The sequence below is a fragment of the Etheostoma cragini genome, chromosome 7, assembly GCF_013103735.1.
Source record: "Etheostoma cragini isolate CJK2018 chromosome 7, CSU_Ecrag_1.0, whole genome shotgun sequence".
NCBI lineage: Eukaryota > Metazoa > Chordata > Actinopteri > Perciformes > Percidae > Etheostoma > Etheostoma cragini.
In genome coordinates this window covers 2199115-2220805 of record NC_048413.1, presented here as the reverse complement: position 1 = coordinate 2220805, position 21691 = coordinate 2199115, and the positions used below count along the sequence as shown (strand labels likewise).

The following is a 21691-nucleotide window of genomic DNA, read 5'->3' as shown; positions in this document are numbered from 1 at the left end:
CCCCCCCCCCCCCAAAATGCTTATTACGATTATTTTTATTTTTTTTATCCAGTGTTTAGTACATGCATCTTCATATAATTATTCCCACCTTTTTTGGAGAATAGGTTTATTTATGTGAGCAATAATTTTTGTCTGAATCGACGTCAATGGCGTGATGGTGTGATGTACAGAGCGCAGATGGATGGATCACATCTGTGGAGTGGCAACAAAGTGCTGCTGACATATTCCCACCACAGCATGTAACCCAACATAGGATACTATGGAGGACTGGGGGGTGGGGGGGGGGGGGGGGGGGGGGGGGGGGGGGGGGGGGTGGGGGTAGTGGAAGATGTTACAAGTTTATATTGTGGAATAAAGCCCTTTTGTTCTAAGCAGAAGTCTCGTCACTTCACTTGAACACATGGAAAAAGAAACCACTAGATGTCCTCGTCGGCATGATTCATAGGGAAGCACCATTTGAGTTTAGCACCGTTATTGTTCTTTATATTTATTGTACATGTACACCAATTATTTATTTTTTTGTTGGTAACCAAGTGTCAAAAACACACAAACGGAAGCACATTGGCACTGAGTTTAAAGGGAAGGGAATTATTTCTGTCAGGAAGGACTTTTGATTTCATTGTCAGGTGGGTAGGATCTATCAGAATGGCCTACCTCTTCTATAGATGTAGTTTTAAGTACGGTAGCTCATTCTGTCGAGTGGGAAATATCTGTTAGGATGGCCTACCTGCACTATGTAGTTAAAAGTAGGGTGACATCAGATTGGCAGTATCATGAGACGAATGCAGGGGAAATGAAGTTAAAACAGTCAGCTGTTTGAACCTTTAAATTCAGTGTAATTAATAATCCTCCTCAGGTTTTCACAAGTCAATTTCACAGCTTTCTCAACACGAATTCATTTCTTCAAAGTCTGCTGACTCATAAACGTCTTTATTTTTCCACTCTGACTTCAAATTAGATTCAAAATCATTCTATAGTTTAGCTAAAGCTCATCATGTTTCGTGACTTCAGGCAGTCTGAATGCACCGCATCGAGCAGTAAACCATCGTCCTGCTTTTTAAAATTGAACACAAAGATGAAGAGGAAGCTAATGACTGCAGGAGGAGATCCATAAGTGTGTGACCGTAAAGCACCGAAACAGTAGGTGTGCAAAATGCAACCCATGAACTGTATCCTTCAGGCCGCCAGTTGTCGAGCAGCAGTGAATGCCGTTGAGTGCTGAAGAGCTGCACAATAAACATACCAGCTGTAGTCAAAGGGATTTTAGAAAAATCAATCTATAAGTAATGCTTCATCAGGTAAAAAAAATCAGTTTGGGGGGGCCACAGTATTTAGAGAACAGATCAGATGCAGCTTTACAGTGAGGTCTTAGTATTTCTTGTTACAGGAGAATGTTGAGATCTCATAACACTAAGACAAACATTAAGCAACTCCAGCCGGACCTGAAATCCACTGAGCAAAGAAAGTGACGTGTCCGTGAGATAAAAAATAAGTCACATGCAGACTAAGAACAGATGAAGGGTTTTCCCTTTAATCAAAACAGCCACCGAACACAAACAAATACACGAGCAGCATGGAATGATGATGATTGCAGAGCACAGCATTGGTTATTCAAGTCTTGTTTCATGGTTATTGAAAAGAAGCTGTGATTAATAAAGCCTGTGTTGCAATTGGATAAAAATAGTGAACACATTTCCTTTGCTCATCTACCAGCAGCTGAGTGAAGCTCGGGGAATGAAGACAAATGAAATTCCTTTGCAGGAAGGCTAATAGAGCATTTTAAGAACTGGGTGTACAAAGACTATCCCTCGGTCTTGTGTAGCTCCTCCAGTAAACTGGATCACTCTGCGGCAGCTTGTCTTCAGTGCATCAACTGTCATATACATATATATATATATCCATAAATATATCCCCTAACCTATAAACAGATACATGTGTTTGTCTTTATTGCAGGCTCATATGAACATCAATTTAACTGTATGGTTTGATACTTTTGCTAGTGTGAAAACCTTTTAAACTATTAGCTCTTGATCTACCGCTCACTAAAAGGGAGGTCTTAACAAGTCAAAGTGCCTGCTGTGATGTTTCTCAACATTTCTCTTCTAAACTTCTCAGATGGCTTCATTCCAATAACTATTTGAGGCCCCCAAAACTTAAAAAAACTATCAAATAGTTGAGAAAAGAGCAAAGATTAGAGGAAAGTCAAAGGTTTCAAATCAAAATACAAATTTGTGTAGCTGAACGCAGCTTCACATTTTGACTGCAGTAAACTTCCTCATGGAGTATTTTCACGTAATTGTTTTGGTACTTTTACTTAAGTAAAGGATCTGAATACTTTTACCACTACTAATAAGAACCTCAACAACCACTGTAGCGAATGTGCTGACTTTGTATGTAAATGTGTGCGTGTAGATTTATAGTTGTCAGTGTGATAGAGACTAATGGTGTTGCATGTAAATGACTGTTTTGATGCTCGGTGACTGTTCTGTGTGCACGAGCCCGGCTACTGCAGAGGTAAATTTGCCAATAGTTAAATCTGGCATGAGTCACGTCTTCTCATTTTGAGACTAAGATTAAGATTAATTAAATTTGAGTGTTGCCTTAAATACTCCACACGAAACCTATGCTGAAATGTGCGTGTGTCCACATGGAAAAGAGACATAAGGCATGAATGAGACACCAGCTCTCTCAATGACCGACCCTCACTTTGACCCAGGTTCCATAAAAGGCTCAAGGTGGACAATCTGCTTCTCCAACATCACACCTTCCCCCTACGGACATCTCTTGTTCCTATTTTGCCAAATAAAGTTGGCCTGAATCATGAGTGGTGGGAGAGTCTATATGTAATTGGAGTCCATTCAAACAGCATGTTAAAACCTTAAATCAGACAAAAGTTGTATTGTTTCATTATGTGACACATATTGAGAAGTAGTAGGCTATAACACAACATTAATACACATGATGAGGATGGATTTTCATGATTACACAGTGTGAATATTAATGAATGAATTTTAAACTCAACCTGACACATCCCTTGACTGATTTGTGTGTAATTCCGAGCAGGAAGTGAGTAAGGATATTCAACTTTTTAGGTGTGTGTCTCATTTTAAGGTAATCTGTAGTTGGTAGGATGAGGTCCGAGGACAACATGTTAGTGGTCATGTAGCGTCTGATTGTAGGACGACATCATCCCACATCACTGAAACAGATGCTGTATTCCAGGTCCTTTACTCACAATTATAAACTGACGTTTATAACTTCCATATCTAGAGTTTATGATGATGACGGTGGTAAAAGCTCTTTAATTTGTTTGTTTTCAACGAGGGATGGAACCTCTTGGTAGAGTAACATGGCAACACTGGCCCCCGTATACGCAACATTGAATGATATTTGCATTCATAAGTCATCTGATAATGTCCAGCCTCTTGTCTGTCACCAATTCCATGTTTAGCCAGTGTAATGAAGAGGATATGAAGTGAGAGTAACTCATCTAATCCGTGAGGTCACTGGGCTCTGACCAGCTCTCTCATGTGGGCTTTTGTCATCCCAACTGCCACAGAGACAAAACAGACACAACCAAATATGTAGATATTAATTATTATTACATTATGATCAACTAAAGCAAATATTTAGATCAGCCAATAGTGTAAGTCTATGTATGATGTTTATCCTGGTCACCATCTTAGTGTGTTAGCATGCTAGCATTTGTTATTAATTAGCACTAGACACAAAGTAGAGCTGAGGCTGATTGGAAAGTCATTGGTTTTACAGATGTTTACTCATAACTCATTAAAGGATGGACAAATAATTGACTAAAATTGACTTGATGATAGTGCAAGATGAAAAGTTAAGGGATCAAGTTATCCCGATTCGTCCTGAGGCGAACAGGAACCAAGTTCCATGGCTTTCCATCCAAATTGAAACTTGGACCTGCTGTTGGCGTTAGAGGAAAACGTCAGGGGATAACCAAAATCAGGAGGATTCATCCTGTGAAAACCATGAATGTCAATCCATTCCATAGTTTTAAAGATAGTATGGTCTGACCAGACAGACTGACATTAAACCTAAGATCAGATGGGAAGATCGATAGATGTCCGAAAACAACCTCGCAGTTTGGTTGTGTTGTAGAAAATTCAATCTGAAATCTGAAATGCCAAAAGTGGAAAAAAACCAAGATCTTAAATGCCTTTTTGAGTCACATTGGGTTCCTCAAAGCTCTTGTTATTATTAGATTCAACTTCAAACTTCCCCTCAATAATCACCTGCCAAACATCAGCTCTTAGTGCAGCTGGGCTACTTTTCATAATCAAGGCGATTTATCTGCTGTGTATTTTCTTCAGGGATTGTTTGAGAATCAAATGTAACTTTTGAGATATTATTGAAATGTTCTAACTATAGCATGATGTTGATGACCAAGTAAAATACAAGTTCATGAAATCAGTCATCTTTCTAATTGGACAAGTCTTCCTTAAGTGAACTCACTGGATGAGAATAACTGTTTGAACCATAGACAGTGTAAAATAATAGACAGTTAAAGAGTAGAAAATAGGTTCGAACCCAACTAAAGAAGTTTAAATTGTACCTTAACCTGAATAGCTGTGATTGGCTGATCCTTATCCAATCATTAGTTGCCGCTGCTCCGACCCTTCCGTACATTCACACAGTGTGATTTAGCGCACACATAGCGGAACACGGTAAGTGTCTAGTGAAGCTTTGCTCGTGTGTGGAACAAATTCGAGCTAATTATCCAGCTTGTGACTTTATCAGTTTAATGTTTAGTCGTTAAACATTGTATTTGTCTCGAACGGGAAACTAAATAGACTTCGGGCTCCATTTTGCTACAGAGTTAAATAGCTTTAGCTAGGTGGACTGAGAAGCTAACGTCAGCTAATGACTAGCCAGCTAACTAACGAGTTGTCGATACAAACATGGTTTGTGGTTCAAGTAGTTTAATTTCCACTTGTGTCTCAGTCGCTTTCAGATATGTAGTAGTTTATCCACAAGTTTATGGGAACTCTAAGTCGCTTCTGAAAACTCAAACCGTAGCTAGATTCAATATAAACGGGATTTGAGAGTTCCGTGTAATGCTAACTGGCTAGCTAACTTATTTCGCTAACAGTGTTAGCTAGCTAAACAGTTTAACTAAACCGGTAACGTTAGCTCAATCGGATTGTTTCCTAGCCGTGGTGTAATAACAATATAAATGCTTTTGCATTCCATGAACTAACATTAAACTGTGTTCAAATTAGTTTTCTTTGCCATGCCAGCTTTAGTTAACAGTGTTTGTGCTGCACAGCTCGCCGTCTTTTTTACATTTTTTATAAAGCATTTACCAAATGTTGCTAGCCGGATGCTAACATATGAGTAATTGAGTAATCAGGCAACTTTTTTGGAGAACAAAACTTATCGTTAAATCAACGTTTTAGGAATGTTGAGCCATTACTACCGACTTTGACGGATCATTTTAAACGGTGTTACGGTCATAGTGCATTGGGAAACTAATAGCCACACCCTTCCTTTCGAAACCAACTAAATTGTCACCAAAGTAAGTTCGTACTTGCTTTAATTTTTGAAATGCCAACGTAGTACTGCTCGTTTAACATAAGTCGTAGTTTTTCAAAATAGACTTTTGTAAAAGTTTTATATAAATTAGAAGTGTGTTTGTGCTCTTACCCCCAGTTAAAATCTGGCTCTTGACTCACAAGATTGAATTGAACTGAAGAGTGGTTTGAGAAGCCCAGTCAGCTATTATTTTAAGCCTTATAATGAATGTTTTAGGCAAACGTACTATGGGTTTGTGGATCAGCAACAGGTCTCTCAAGGGATAATAATAATATGTTTGTTTGTTAAGTCAGCGCTTTTTAAAATGGGGTCCTTCAGGGGGTTCCAGGTGGTCTCCAACAAAACGAGGAAAAATGTGTTTTTACTATAAATCAATCCATAACTAACACAATTTTTGATATATGTTGGTCATGAGCGTCACACACTTTATGTAATTAAACTAATCTAAAAGCAAAAAAACTATCTGATGTTAAACCAAAGAACAAAATCTTATCAGATGGGGGTCCGTGGTCTTCTTTGTGTTAGTTTAGGTGTCCTTTGTCAAAGTTTGGTAACTATTATGTTGTAATGTCAAACTGTTAAAACATACCTCTTGAGAAAGAAGTCTGATACCGCACAACAAAAACTCACCCCTCAAAAGCATTATCATCATCATCATAGCTGTTATTGTGAAAATATTGTACAGCAGATTACTAATTGCCTGTTTTCCAATGGAGTCTAATGTCAATTGGCCATACGTTTTCTCATTTGCCTTCCTTTAAACAAATAAGCCGACTTTGAGTTGTGTAGGAGAGCAGTCCACTTTTATCTAGGTCCAGGGTTCTGAATGTAAACACTTCCATATTTGGTTAATTCAGGGCCAGTTTCCTGTGTGATCACTTTGGTGTAGCCTACATTTCTGGCTCCCAACCGACCCTCAGCACCTGCCCGCTGACATCTGTGTATCTGAGGATCTGCCGGCGCCCCCCCTCCCCAGATGTAGAGGGAGTTGTCAACTGCAGCAGCCGTGTACACAGTAGGTTAAGCTGTTTTTTCAGCATGAATGTACGTTTTGGGATTTACTGCACATATTTGTGCAAAACACGCTTGTGTAAGTTATTTTCATTTGTAAATTGTGGCCGGTGTTTATATTTTACCTCTTGAACAGCAATGTTGGACAAAGTGTCCGTTAGCTGTTAGAAACAATGTCAGCACAATTTCGTGTGTAGGTTTGGTGAAGGTTGTCAGCTCTTGTGTTTGATATTTGAAATGTTTGAGTCCGACTCATATCTAATCAGGGGGGGGGCCTAGATTTCTTATCTGATGTCGTGGCTTCAAAGCAAGTTTTGAGACACGCACATAAATTTACATCTTAAACACAGAGGGGTCATCGTACAATTTTTCCGGGGAACCAATGCATTAGGCGCACGTTGGCTTCACCCTTTGGTGCGCCCGCCTCACCCTATTAATGATTTCAGTGCAGTGGTCATGCGCGCACCCTCTGATCTCCATTTTCTGTTTGTATGGTGTACTTGAGTAGAGGAGGTCATTACAATGGCTCTTTGTAGAGTGCCTCGTGTGCCTGTCTCACGCTGTGGGCTTCTGGTGGTGCTTCATACATCGTAGTTAGAATTGCAAATGCCGGTCGAGTGTGACAGAGCGTTATTTGTATTGTTTGTCTCAATGTTGGACAAATGTCCCGCAGACCTAGTATGATTAGTGGATTCAAAGAGCTTCACAAATGAGATTTTAGTGTGCATCAACCCCCTCTTTGACATTTGTACATCAAATAAAGATTATATTAGCATTTCAAAATAGCATTTAAAACAAAACAAAAAACATTTTGAAACCTTTCCTATGCCATGTGTTGGGATCAGTATTGGGTGATTATTGGCTGCCCCGGATATGTTTTGTGTGCAGCCATTTATCTAGATATTTAGAGTTCACCTCAAGATGGAAATTCTCCCCATTCAGGTAAATCTATCGAAGTACACAGCAAAATGGGCACATCTCCTCAAGTTCTCATTGCATTCTGAAACGCTGCTTATGAAACGCAAAACACTGACAAGTTTGATTATGTTATGTAAAATTTGTAAAAAAAAATTCCACCGTTGAGTCACACAAAATTTAAATGAAACGATGGTTGAAAATGAAGAGGAAAATCCGTCAGTATTAGTCATGGGCTAGCTTCATCTTAAACATTGTCATGCCAGTGACAGTTGTCACTCCTAATTCCTCTAGGCCACGCCGCTGTCTGAACCGTGTCAGGCTGATGGAGTTGATGATAGGTCATTCTCTGTGGCCTCTCTCCTCCGTGTTGTAATGAGGTGGAGTTATTTGCGGCACGAACTCTTACCTACTGACTCTTACACTGACATTTTTAGGATCTATTGCACTTTTCTGAGTCCATGGCTCCACAATAAATCTAATGGTTCAGATGTTGAAAGCTTTTACTAAAGAGGCATTTCATTAGTTTTACAGCACCAGTGGGCTAAACACTGGTCTGGAATTAAGGAGCATGCCTGTTTTCCTTCAGCTCTTCTTGATTTCCTCTTTATTTATTTTTTTCAAGGCAACACCCCTGTCGCCATGACAGCTGAAGTCCCATGGTAGTGGGTGGGAAAGAGAGCTATTTTTTGGCAGCGGAACAGGGTTTTATTCTGCTGATGTCAGTGGACATTTTTCATTGTTGTAGACAAGGAAAATGTCCACGGACCTGTACTGACAGGGTGTTCACGCTGACATCAGCTTAGTCGAACAGCTTCCCCACTTCAGTTACTGGACATCGTGAGCCATGCTGAAGTTTCTTGTTTTGGTCTCATGCAAAAAAGTCTTTGAACGCAAGCAGAATCCACTACATTGGCTAAGTATGTGCACATGTGAAAGGAATTTGACTCCGGTTTTAAGTTGCTCTCAACGTACATACACAAAGTTCCAAAGACAATTAAGATAGAACTAGAAATACGGTTAAAACAAGGACTCCAAGCTGAATAAAGACGGGTAAAAACTAGAACGACCCTCGGAGAGCGCAGCGTCTATGACATGCTCTCACTTGAACATATACATCTCACAATGTTGATGCGGTGTGAACTTTCCCATTCAGGAACTCTTTGTTCAGATTATTCCGACACCACATGAATGCAGCACAATGCCCTGTCTCACAATTGTATTGACAGTGAAAAATAGTTTGTAAAGACACTGGAAATCGGATCGGCTTTAAAATGTGATTGGTTCTTTCTTGACCCGTGCTACACTCTTCCACAAACCAACCAATCAAGCCGAAAACATAACTCCCTTGGCGGAGGTAATAAAGAAAAAACTATGTATGTACGAGTAGGACTGGGCGATTTGGAGAAAATCAAAGATGATATTTTTGACCAAATACCTCCATCGATACCAAAACGGTATCGTATTTTTGACTGTTGGTGCTTTCACAAAATATTTACTGATCATCAGTAATGTGTATATAATGACCAAGTGGGAAAAGGCAAATAATAGAACACATAAAACAGTCTGGTAAGTCCAGAAAATGACTTAACTTTACTCTAATGCAGCCTAAAAAATCAGGAAAAGGCACCACTATACCATATTATATACACATCCAAAATCAAATACAATATTTAGTCTCATATCACAATATCCATATAATATTGATACATTGCCCAGCTCTACATAAATGTGTGCGTGTAAAAAAATATCAAAAACAACAAAGGGCATAGAATATTTTTTTATCTTGTGTTGACAGTCTAAAAGCTCTGTTTTGAGATTTTTCTGTTACCTTTTTTGATTCAAATGAATTATTGTAAAAGATGAGTTATGAATGTGGCATGAATTCATTTCAGTCATGTTATTCAAAAATGATTCTTGATATTTTCCCCAGGGACAGGGTAATATGGAAAAGCTTGTTTGGAAGTTTAGCTGGCGGAGCTGGTTGTTTTCAGTTGCTCTAAAAGACACCGAGCACTTGTGTCTCACCGTATCGTCCTCCCTCTGTCCTTTCACAGACCCCTGTGCTGTCCAGTGAAGTTGCCCACCATGCGCGAGTACAAGCTAGTAGTGCTGGGATCAGGAGGCGTGGGAAAATCGGCACTGGTGAGTGATGGCTGCTGCAGCACCCACACCCGTTTGGTTGTGTAATCGTGTTATTGACTTGATTTTGATGCCGTTTCTAATGAATTAGAGGTCTTTAATTTAGGAAGAAATATATATTCCATTAAACTGTAGATTGTTAGCGCTACATAAACTGCATTGTGGCTCATGGCTTTATTCTGCGGATAATATATTCTTGGATGTAACATTTGAAAAACCACCAAAAATAAAAGACAAACTAGGAGGCAACAATAGTCATGGGCTCGGCAGCCTCAACAATCTAAATGATCCTTGTTAAGAAATTAAACTGGCTTCTTGTCGATGAGATGAATGCTGCTGATGAGTCACAAAAAATGTACTTTTTAACTTCTGTTTGATGGATTTTTATATTTTTATTTTCTTGAAAAATCACAATTACCATATTGAAATGCATCCCACCCTTCACCCGCACCCGTCCTCCTGATGCTCAATTAAATGTATGGATAAATAACCTCAGCAAAAAACAACACACTGTTGAAAGAAAAATAAATAAAACAAAATAGTATCAATACCATTTTTAAATAAATGAATACCTTAAATACAGTAAATAAAAAATACATAAATTAAAACCAGTAATATGCAGTCCTTCATATATGGGATAAGCACTTAAGCATGAATGATAATATTTGAAGTGTTTTTTTTTTGCATTTTAGGAAATCGATTTGGATATTAATACAAGCAGTGTGCCAGTTTTTGACTAACGATATAGTGTCTTATTGTATTCCTTTGCTCCATTTGTCCATTTCAGACAGTCCAATTTGTGCAAGGCATTTTTGTGGAGAAGTATGATCCCACAATAGAAGACTCGTACAGAAAGGTAAGCTAGAGTCAAAAAATGTACGCACTTCATTTGACCTCCTGGCGACTCATTTATGGGCTGTTCATATGCCTCCACTTGTCTTTAAAAAAAAATGTACCCGATCGTTTTTCTCCAACAGCAAGTTGAGGTGGACGGGCAGCAGTGTATGCTCGAAATCCTGGACACGGCTGGAACAGTAAGTCAAGTCAGACTCGGCCATCAGATGGAGATAGAAGGTACGTGTGAACAGGCTGCTGATGGCTTCTCCTCTCTGTTATGGCTCTGCAGGAACAGTTCACGGCTATGAGGGACCTGTACATGAAGAATGGCCAAGGTTTTGCTTTGGTCTACTCCATTACAGCCCAGTCGACATTTAATGATCTACAGGACCTCCGGGAACAGATCCTGCGAGTAAAAGACACCGAGGACGTGAGTGTTTCACTCATCTACATCTTCCTTTTTATTTTCATGTGTCTTTTCTAGGGCTGCACAATGTGAGGGAAATTTTATATTTTTGACTGACATTGTGATATGATTCACAATATATCGAGGCAGGAATCATTTTTGTGTCATTTTAATTGAAAAATATATTACAATTCAAATTAATGTAGTGTGATTTTGTTTTGCGAGGATCTGCACCAAACAGAATTTTTTTTCTTTAGTCTTTAGGATAGGATTTGCGAGCCGGGACGTCTCTGCAGCACCATAATACTTGATTCACAATGGTTTGACCCATAAATTGCCTTTAACAAATACTGCGTCTCATGCGATTGGAAACAGCACTAGTCCTTTTTGTGTGATTTTTAGGAAATTGCAGTGAACTGGACCGCCCGAGTGTTCTCTCATTCATACTACTGATATAATCAATCAAGTTATTAATTATGGGTTAAATATGGCAAAATCACATTTGAAATACTAATTTCATTGGCAGTGGATTTTTCTTCAATGTAAAGAATAAAAAGAAACCAGATAATATCATTTATTTATATATATATATATATATATTTATGTTTATATATATATTTTTCCATATGATTTTGCACATTGTTGCTGTCCTGTTTCAAACATGTATCTCCAAAATATGATGATTATTTAATTATAGATGTATACAGATTTTTTTTGGGGGGGGTATATACAGTACACGTCAAACCGTAAAAATAGATACTACCATAACTATTACATTTCCTGTAGGGTCTGGTTTTTTCGGTACTTTACCTCTGTAATTACATAAGGTAATTTCAGTTCTAAAAATAATTCTGAACTTGATTATCCTCTTTACTTAAAATGTTATGTTATTTATTTAGAATATTTTAAACTGACAGAAATTAAATAAAACCCCTCCCTCTCTCCCTCCAAATCTGTCCCCAGAACCTATTAAATTGAATTATTATTCAACTTTTATTCTTGTATTTGTATATTCTTTTTTAGCCTGGTTTATTTTCATCATGACAGAATTTAATAGGTCTTTGTTTCCTGTAAAGCACTTGGAATTGTCTTGCTGCTGAAAGGTGCTGTAGAAATAAAGCTGCCTTGCCTTGCAACCTCAGCCTCTCAGTCAGTCCCCAGGGCATAGAAACCACTGTTGTGCCTGGTTTTCTCAAAGGAAGTGTAACGTCAACCGCACCGCGGCTGCTTTCATATCATATCACAGTAAAAGGTGTCTGTGTGAAGTTTTGAAAAATTGGCATAAGTCGCTGTTACTTGAAGTAGGTGTGTGTGTGTGTGTGTGTGTGTGTGTGGCAGAGAGGACAGATTATCTTACACACACCGTTTGATTTTACGTACTACTCCCTAATTTCCTGTAATGCAAGACAAGGAAAAACAACAAAATCTCTCTTTTGAGAGGCTGGAACCATCAACTCTTTTGCATTTTAGCTCACATTACTTTAATGATTAGCATAATGTTGCTGTCTTTTAACTAATCAGTTCATTGTCCACAACTATAAAATAAGTTAACATTCTTCAAAAAACCGACCGGTTTATTTACATTGGAACCACCGTCGGCCAGACGTGCTCATTGTGCATCTGGTCGAGAGAAAGAAAGAAACAACAAAAAGAACACACATGCATCTATGCTAAATACTGTAAATGAAGGAAACGTTTATTTATAAATATATACTGACCCTCACAATTGCATGAAACAGTATGCCGCAAGTATAAAATATGGATATGAGGAAAAACCTAAATAATGTAAAAGCCATGATGTAAAACAACAAAAAAAACTTAAGTAAAGCAACTCTTAATATTTCACTTTATGTAATTCAAAATCAACAAATTTGGAGGATCATTTTTTTTCTTTTTTTATCTGACAGCAACAATCTGCTAGTAGATTCTATTGCATATATTAGTATTTAAAAAAATAATTTCTGATTGTAACGACATTATTTTGACCCTTGTAAACCTCTAATGCACCTGCTCAGTGTGTGGAGAGTTTCTCCTCCGTGATGACCTTTTGTTGGAGTTTCTCTATATAGTCTGCCTGTGTGTCAGTTTTCAGGCTCATCACTCCCTCATTAGAGTCAACTCAGCTGGGGAAGAGTCAAAGGGGGAGGGGGGGGCAGGAACTTTGTGACAGGGTGGAAATGTCAGAGCTGATGCTATCTGTTCCTGTGCAACACGCTGAGTGGGCTTTATTTATTCATAGCGAGGTGCTTCATTGGTCTTGTGTTTATAGACTTATGGGTGCGTTTACTGTGTTTGAGATCATAGACCAAGTGAATCATTTATATTTGGCCACGGAAAAATACAAAATTGCGGTTTGAGTTTGAGATATTGCTTTGAAGCTTAAACATTTCTGTTGGTCAATCAGGTTCCGATGATCCTGGTGGGAAACAAATGTGACCTGGAGGACGAGCGTGTGGTTGGCAAGGAGCAGGGGCAGAACCTGGCCCGTCAGTGGAGCAACTGTGCCTTTTTAGAGACTTCAGCTAAATCAAAAATCAATGTTAATGAGGTAAGTACTACTACTGTCAGGCATGTAACAGTACACGGAAGTCGGGGGGGGTGGGGGGAGGGGTGCAAGTGCTAGTAAGTGTTAAAGGAACGATTTTAAACACTGTGTTACACTGTTACACAAGCATTAGAGCATTTCTCATCCTAGGAAATTGAAAATACCGTGTGTTGTGTGTGCCGTTGCACGCACCGGACCGTGACCCCAATACCACGACACTCGCACGGTGGCGGTTCAGTAAGAATAGCCCACCTGTTTCAGCCTTAACTATGCTATTGAAAAATAACCTATGGGAAACTATTGATTTGAAAAATAACCTATGGGAAATGTCGGCCTGCTATGGCTGCAACCAACAATTTTAGTTTTTGTGATTAATTTTTTGCTCTATAATATTTCAAAAATAGTAACAATTCTATATTAGTTTTTTTTTGTCCAACCAACAGATCGAAACTCAAAGCTATTTAGTTTAGTAGTGTAAGACCCCAAATATTTAAATTTGAGATGCTAGAAACAGTTTCATATTTACTTATATTCTCTTATCTTTTGTTGTGTATATATTAATGAAATAATTGTTGCAGCTTTATGGCCTCTCATACAATCTGATTTAACAGTGCCATGTAAAACTCTTTCTCTTTCTCTCCGTCATGGCAATTCTAAAAGTTCTATTTACAGCCACGGAAATCAGGCAGGCTACCGCAAATCTACATAAAAGCGTTTTTAAAGCGATCGCTCGCGCTTCTCATGAACAAATACTCTTCAATTTTTTTAAATGTATCAGTCTGGCCCACTTGGTCTTTTTGATCAGACTAATCTCTTGCTGTATTTGTGGTCTTAATGTATTAACCATATCCACTAGGGTTGGGTACTGAAACCCGACGTAAACTTTAGCAACGAGACCAAATAAAAATTCTGATGCCAAATTTTGGTGCCTGATTTTATTTGTTTTTTCTCTGAATCATCGCTGCGTTGGACGCTACGTTACCCTAAAATGGTAGCTGGATTAAACACAATAGTTAGAATGCTGACAGCTTACATTGAGCGGTGTAAAGTGTGACTGTATTTCCCTGTAGGGGATTCCAACACCGGGACGTAACCGTCTGCAGGCAGCTGCTGTTCCCCTGAAACTCACCAGCCTTGTGGTGCATTTTAAGTTATTGTAAAATACCCTTTTGCCCCATCTGGTGCTTGTTTTTGTCGTTTACCAGCAATTTACTGGAAACGAAGTCATTGTTCTGTTATTGCATTATCCATCAATCTTTTAATTTTGACCATATTGCCTTAGCAATAAACAAGCTATTCTTTAATGTTGCAAACTGTCGTTTTGTGCTCCCTTTTTTTTTTTTTTTTTTTCTTCTATTATATACATTATAAATATATATTTAGGCACAGGCACTGCTTTAAAAGTTTTAGCACCGGTATCTAAAACAAACCTAAACGATACCCAACCCTAATATCTACATAGACTGGTCCCGGCTACCAGTATGTAAGTGTTTGTTTCGCTCCAGGCAGATTCCCCACACCCACACCTACCGCTACGGTGGGTGGAGAAATACAATGAATGACTCAATAAATTCAAACACTGTTGATTTCTTCCCATGGGGTCGACATGAAAACTATTTTGGTTGGGTAGATTTCTGCTGCAGCTTGGCGAGGCAGGTCAGCCTGCTGCCGTCCACTCAGCTCCCCAGGAGACGGCTGAAATGGCCTCAGTGCCTTTTTAAGATATTAGTTCGGGATTGCTGATGCAAAATGTGTGATGAGACTGTTGGACTTTCTCTTCTTGTAGATTTTCTATGACCTGGTGAGACAGATCAACAGAAAAACACCGATGGAAAAGAAGACAAAAAAGAAGTCGAGTTGCACATTGCTTTAAAACGCCCTCCCACAGCAGCTCCAGGCCAGGTGAGTGGGTGCAGAATCTATATTTACCCTAGACGTTAGCAGGGATAGCGCTCTGGATTGTCTCTGAACATTTACAGCTTTATTCCAGTAAGCATTAAAGCAATTTCATTCATTTTGTGATGTATACACATAAGCGTAAACTTAGTAAATGAGGGCTTAAAGCCTCACCGTCTCTGAAACAATGACTCATAAAGTAAGTCTTTTTCTTTTAGGTGGTAAAAACCCTCTCTGGTCCAGTTATAGCATCCTCTGTTTCGATATGTACTGATTAAAGGGTGATAAATTTATAATATTTCATGTAAATGTGCCAAGTTGTAAGCCTTTCATGAATGTTGTGGCTCCACCTGCTGTTGAAGCCTTGTAACTCTAATTGAACTTGAATACACCAGCATTGTTGTCCTAGTCTTTATGTTACCAGCCACTGTTTCCTATGCTAGCCATCTGGCGTCTTTCCATTACATGGTACCTGCTCGACTCGGCCGCGGTGGCCCTTCTCCTTTTTCCGTTGCTACCTTGACCACACACACACACACACACACACACACACATGTTACCTTAACACTTTATTTCCCATCTCTGCTGGTTGTCATAGCAGGCAACTGCCGTGACCAAACGCAACACACTCAGAATGTGGAAGATGTGTGTTTTGTGGTTCTTGGCATGGGGCTTTTGCCAGAAGAAGCTGGAGGAAGCAAAAAAAAACACAGCTGGATTAATAACTACACGGCGCTGGTCACTAGCAATGATGATGCAGTGATTAGTGACGGTTCCAATCGTTAGACCAATCATTAGCCTGCAGGTTTTCACGTCACCTTTTGGTATCGCCTCAGCTCGCTTGGAACGGAGGGAATTACTAAAAAGTACCTGTTAGCTGGTACCAAGTACTTCATTTTTGTAATAGAAAACCATAAAAGGTCAGTAGAGTCAAAGAGGTACCGTGTAATGGAAAAAAAAACAATGGTGTTCAGTGAGCTGGTCCAAACTACTGTAGCCACTGATTTTAATTTTTAATTTAAAGACTTGTTAATTGCCGTTTTATATTTTACAAATACTCGGAAGTCTTTAAACGGAGGTCTCAAACCATGGGCCTGGGGTCCAGATCCAGCCCACAAGACGGTTTCCTAAGGTCTTCCACACTTTGGTAATTTTTTGTTTGTTAGATCCGACACACCAATATTATTTTTTTCCCATCTTTTATTTTAGAGTAATTACATTTTCTAGCAATTATGCATAATTGGAGTATTAAACTTGTCTTTTGGTTTTGACAAGACCGTTTAACAAGATGCAACCAAAACACTTGGACCTGGCACTAAAACGTCTCTTGGTTTTAATCAAGAACAATTTACCTGGAGCACAGACGGATTCAAGTGGACAAATAAGTAATCATTCATGGAGATTTAGTGTGACAACTTCCTATCTTATCTGCAACGAGGAAGTCGCCGTTCTCTAAGGTTACAATGTCACCGGCGTTACTTTACTAAACATACAGAGCAGTGTGACACGTTCAAGGAAGAAGACGGGGAACGATTGTTCCGTTTCAGAGTGAGAGGGGCACCCCAGGGAAGAACATCTGCTCAGTGGCTCGCAGGTCACAAGAGTTTGAGACCTCTGATCTAAATTTAGGCTCCTATTTTTCTGCAAACGGCTTGTGTCCTTTACATTGTTTAATATGCACTGTTATTTTTCCCCTCTTGCTTCCAGAAACGTGTGTTGATTGACTGTTTCCCAGTGGATCGTGCCAGCATTCCAGTCATCTCAAGATCATTTTGAAAAAGGCCGACAGAGATACTTCACCATTCGCAAAATGGCATGAGACGGCACATTCTCTCAAGATACTCTTCTCTGCTTTTTAATACCGAAGAAATCCACCTTCATTTTTATTGTCAGCCTGATGACAACTCTGTTTTTCTTTTGTTGTTTTTCTTCTCCGAGGTGTCTTTCTTTTGGAAATATCAGTGCAAAAGAGGCCATGGGTTTAAATCCATATATGGGAACTTAAGTGTTTTATTAAAAGTAACTTCCATCTTTAGCATATTGTGACATGTTTGCAAAATGATCCATATGAAATGTTGGCCTTCTCATACATTTCTGCACTAACAGTGTCAACAGAGATGCATTATTGTCCATAAGTAACTTGCTCCTACTTACAAGGGTGTGCATTGATGAGATAACATCTTTCCTAAGTGACTTTGTTTTTTATTGCGAGCTGCAAGCCTTCCATATTTCCCATAATATATTCTACTTCCATTTTTGCATAATAAAGCTAAGGAAATTAGTGTTTTATAGACTGATGGGGTGGGAATGGTTTGTTCTGATTTGTCTTGAGGCGGAAAATATATTGTACTAAACCAACTCTAATATTGCTGTCACAGATGATTTTCCAGCTTTTATGAATGATTAAATTTTAGTACATTTTCATTATTTTGTCTTTTTTCTTTTTTGTGTTTCCCAAAGTGTAATAATGAAACATAGTGCTAGATATTTGCCCATATTTAGTTGCTTGAAGTATGTGGGCTTATCATATGAACAAAAACACTTTTTTATAGTTTTATAAATCCTGCGTTTTCTCCACAGCACACAACACCTGAAGTTGGTAAAGTGCTCAGGACACGGTAGTGAGAATAAATACCTCCAAGAGAGCCTTTACAAGTGGAGCTAGTGTGTCCTGTTGGCAGAAATGACTGCCCGTGCCACCAGAGTTCTACCTGGGAAGTTGAGTCTTGTGAACTGCAGCAGGGAAGAGAGGAAGGAGCACGGAAAGAGGAACCCTCAGATGTGGAGGCTGCAGAAGCAGAATAGAAACTGAGATGGTGGACTCACTCGGCTGATCCACCTCACAATGATGGTGAGACGTAAATTCCTCTTAACGCTGGCATTATGCTGAACTGTAAATGGACCTCGTGATTACATGACTTGAAGTATGAAGAGTCACATTTTAAGCCAGGGAACTCTATTGAAAAGATAGATATGTTAATTTAGCAGTGGTGGAAAGTAAGTACATTTACTAAAGTACAGTTTTGAGCTGGTATAGACATCCAGTAGTACTGAAGAAATGTCCCCTATAAACTTCTCAGAAGGTTTCATTTAAATCAGGTTGTAAGGCCCAAAGAATTTGTCTAATTTTTCATAAAGATTAGAAAAATCAAAAACATCATTACAATTTTGTATATGCGCTGTGAGATAACTGTTGTTGTGATTTGGGGCTATATAAATAAAATCTAATTGAATCGAATCCGAACCCCAGAGACCATCCCACTAGATCTAACATCCACTGGATCTTGTGACCCTTTTGATGGGCCCTAATTCCTATGTTGGAACCATGAACTGAAAAACGTAATAAAAAATAAAAAAATTATGAAAAGCTCCAGCTACAACAGCAAACTGCTCTGCACCCAAACTGATGCAATGTCATAATTTAATAATCTCTCATATCAGTTACAGATGCCATTCGTTTTACAGAATAAGTAGCCTACTTTTAATTTAGCTGATAATACTTCTATACTTTTATTTAAGTGGGATTGTGAGTGCAGGACCTTTCCTTGTATTTAAAAAAAAAAGGTTTTACTGGTATTTTTTTGCTTCAGTAAGAGGATCTGAGATGATATCTGATTCGGAATTAAAGGGACCCATGTCAGCATGCAGTTCAAGTGGAGCTCGTGCTACCTGTGCAGGAACATGAACGGTACTGACCTTAGGTACCAGCTGCAGAGGAACCTTCTCTTAAACAGCATCAGGCCTGCAGCTGTTATAACGTCGAAATTAAAAAAACTATTTCTTATTATCCGCGCTGATTGATTAGCAGAGGTGCCTCCCCATCTCTCTCTCACCTACCCTGGCCCTCCTCCCTGCATCCTTTCCCCTCCCTCTCTTCCACACGCATGCATACAGACCGACAGGCTACGCGACCCCCCTCCCCCCTTCCATCATTTTCCCATCTCTTACTCACTCTCTTCCCTACAACAAACATGGCCGCGAAATCTGATGGTGCACACGTCTCTCTACGAAACGAAATCCCACCCGAGTGTCCCTCCAGGTCGGACCCGCGGCCTCCCCAGCACCGTCATGCCGAGCAGCGCTACTCCCTGCCGGACTGCTGCTGGACGCTGTGCGCCCTTTTGGTGTTCTTCTCGGACGGGGCCTCAGACCTGTGGCTGGCCGCCGACTACTACCTAAGGAGGGACTACTGGTGCTTTGCACTGACTCTAGTCTTTGTGATAGTCCCGTCCGTGGTCGTGCAAGTGTTGAGCTTCCGATGGTTCGCCTACGATTTCTCGGAAACCGTCGAGAGCGGTACGGCTGCGGCCGCCGTGGTAGCGGCGTCGGGAGCGGAGGAGAGCGACTTCAGCACCAAGGACAGCGGCGAGCGGGGCGCTGGCCGCTCTGCCGCGACCGGGGTGCTGTCAGGGCCGGGCACCGGGGGAGGAGCCCAGGGCTGCTGTAGAGCCTTCATGTGGTTCTTCCAGGCCATCATTCACATCTTTCAGCTGGCACAGGTCTGGAGGTAAGTCTGGACTTACCAAGATCTGAGAGGAGGGGAACTACACATTCTGTCTTTGTAGGCGCGTGCGTGTGCGCGCGCGCGCGTGTGTGTTTGCACGCGCGCGTGTGCATTTATTCTCCAAAACCAAGCATCACTCCCTGCAAAGGTAAATGATTATGAAATGTAATCATTCAGGGAGGACTGTTACCAAAATGCCATCATGTATTTTTAATTGTTTGATGTTGATGCTCAGCTGCTTAGGAAGAGAGAATTAGACTCCACCCACCCCACCCCCCAACCCCCTGACACGCTTTTAGGTCAATCATCTCCCAGGAAGATAACCAACTCATCCACACCAATCCCCTTATATAGAGAAATAAAAATCCCTTTGTCTTCAGGGGTTTGGGCAAGAAGGAGCCTGACTGCTGAGAGAATGAACAGTCTTAAATGTCATGAGAGTTGCTTCCTATTTGCAGTGATGTGTTTACCCGCCTCCCTTTTCACAGTTCTTAGCTTGAGGCTCCTGCTCTTATGTTGGCAAAATCCATATAGTCAAATCCACCAGCAGTTTTTAGATTCAGTCTGTTCCTCTCAGCTGAGCCCAAACATGTTTAATTACCAGACGCGCTCCGAGTCTTAAAACGAACCAAGGTACGCTTCACTCTCACGTGGGTGCTAGTAGGTCTGTAGGTCAGCTACCCAGTCAGTCATGGTGAGATAGTGCTCAAGCTTAGAGTGCCCTAATAGGTTTTGACAGGCTTGAACCACTGCCAGCCTGGAGGAGGTTTCCAGCTGAACAGTGGTGGGTGTAGGGTTCGCCAAAACGCGATAATATTCAAAGACAATTGAATTGTATTATGGGAATATTACGTGTAATGAAGAAATCAGATGCAAATCAACTGTTTGATTTATCCATAGGCCTTCATAATCTCCCTGTCGGTGTCTTTCTTTGTGGTATCTCTCTTCCTGCCTCTTTAGACAGCCCAATGGGTAATATGTATTGATTCCTTATTTCCTCCTGGAGACTTAGACAAGTGTGTGTGGGTGTGTGTGTGTGTGTGTGAGAGAGAGAGAGAGAGAGAGAGAGAGTGTGTGTGTCCATGAGCACATTACAACATTGTGGCAGCCCAGAATTACCGGTAATGCAATTAAAGCTGCAGTGTGTGCTCCATTCATTGCCACTGCTCTCAGATCAGTGTGTCTGCACATTAAGAGGATTACCGCTGTGTGTTTCACCCTCGGCTTTTAACTCAGGAATGATCCGTCACTGATACATTGATAGTCAGGTGAGCCGGGATCATTCTGGGCTGGCTACCAGAATTAAATGTCAGCGCGCAAGAGATGGGATGTGGGGTTGTGTTACAGGCAGAGTGTGTGATGAAACTCTGTCTGTGTGTGGTGTGTGTGTGTGTGTCCTCCTGAGTCTTTGACCCTCATTACTGCACATATGCTCTATTTTCTCAGCGTGTTACATCCCAAGGCACACTTTGTGTAGAAGCAAGCAGCACAAAAAAGGGTTACGCAAACTCCCTTGTGGTTCACTGGGCTTGTTGACATAGGGCTCCTCGGACCCTTCTCCCCAAGGCTATTACTGACACATTTATAGCTTTAGTCCTCCATGGCAACCACCACTCTTTTTCAAACAGGTCAGGTGGCTGGGTAATGATAAAGGTAATGGGTTTACACACTGTGTATTTGCATGGTACAAATAAATGTCACATGTCAACACATTTTGTGCAGAAATATGTTTGCACAGTGCAGGTATGTGATCCTGCGTGTCTACAAAATGATGTGTGTGTGTTATACAAGGTCATTGTAAAACAGGCTAAGATTGGGGTGGGACTACATGCCAGAAAATCTGAAGAGTTCCACAAGGGATCTATAGCTAGCT

General features: G+C 40.2%; 2 protein-coding genes across 2 annotated transcripts in view; both read left to right on the top strand.

Moving 5' to 3' along the window:
- Positions 1 to 4596: 4596 nt before the first annotated feature.
- LOC117947038 (ras-related protein Rap-1b) lies at positions 4597 to 17741 on the top strand. The gene is made up of 9 exons (XM_034875594.1): positions 4597 to 4694; positions 6420 to 6577; positions 9546 to 9633; positions 10418 to 10486; positions 10608 to 10664; positions 10757 to 10897; positions 13278 to 13421; positions 15205 to 15320; positions 17022 to 17741. The coding sequence occupies exons 3-8, from the start codon at positions 9577 to 9579 to the stop codon at positions 15289 to 15291; spliced, it is 555 nt and encodes a 184-aa protein (XP_034731485.1). The 5' UTR covers positions 4597 to 4694; positions 6420 to 6577; positions 9546 to 9576; the 3' UTR covers positions 15292 to 15320; positions 17022 to 17741.
- Positions 17742 to 19243: 1502 nt separating this feature from the next.
- zgc:198371 (uncharacterized protein LOC497072 homolog) overlaps positions 19244 to 21691 on the top strand; it is a 6214-nt gene continuing 3766 nt past the window's right edge. The window contains exon 1 of the mRNA XM_034875557.1: positions 19244 to 19821. Coding sequence (XP_034731448.1) covers positions 19286 to 19821 — 536 coding nt within the window. The 5' untranslated portion in view covers positions 19244 to 19285. The remainder of the gene's footprint in view (positions 19822 to 21691) is intronic.

Excerpts from the sequence above, each read along its gene's own strand:
- LOC117947038 (XM_034875594.1), top strand. The coding sequence starts at position 9,577 with ATGCGCGAGTACAAGCTAGTAGTGCTGGGATCAGGAGGCGTGGGAAAA. Across the intron at positions 10,487-10,607 it reads TAGAAGACTCGTACAGAAAG|CAAGTTGAGGTGGACGGGCA; the intron begins GTAAGCTAGAGT and ends TTTCTCCAACAG. Across the intron at positions 13,422-15,204 it reads CAAAAATCAATGTTAATGAG|ATTTTCTATGACCTGGTGAG; the intron begins GTAAGTACTACT and ends CTCTTCTTGTAG.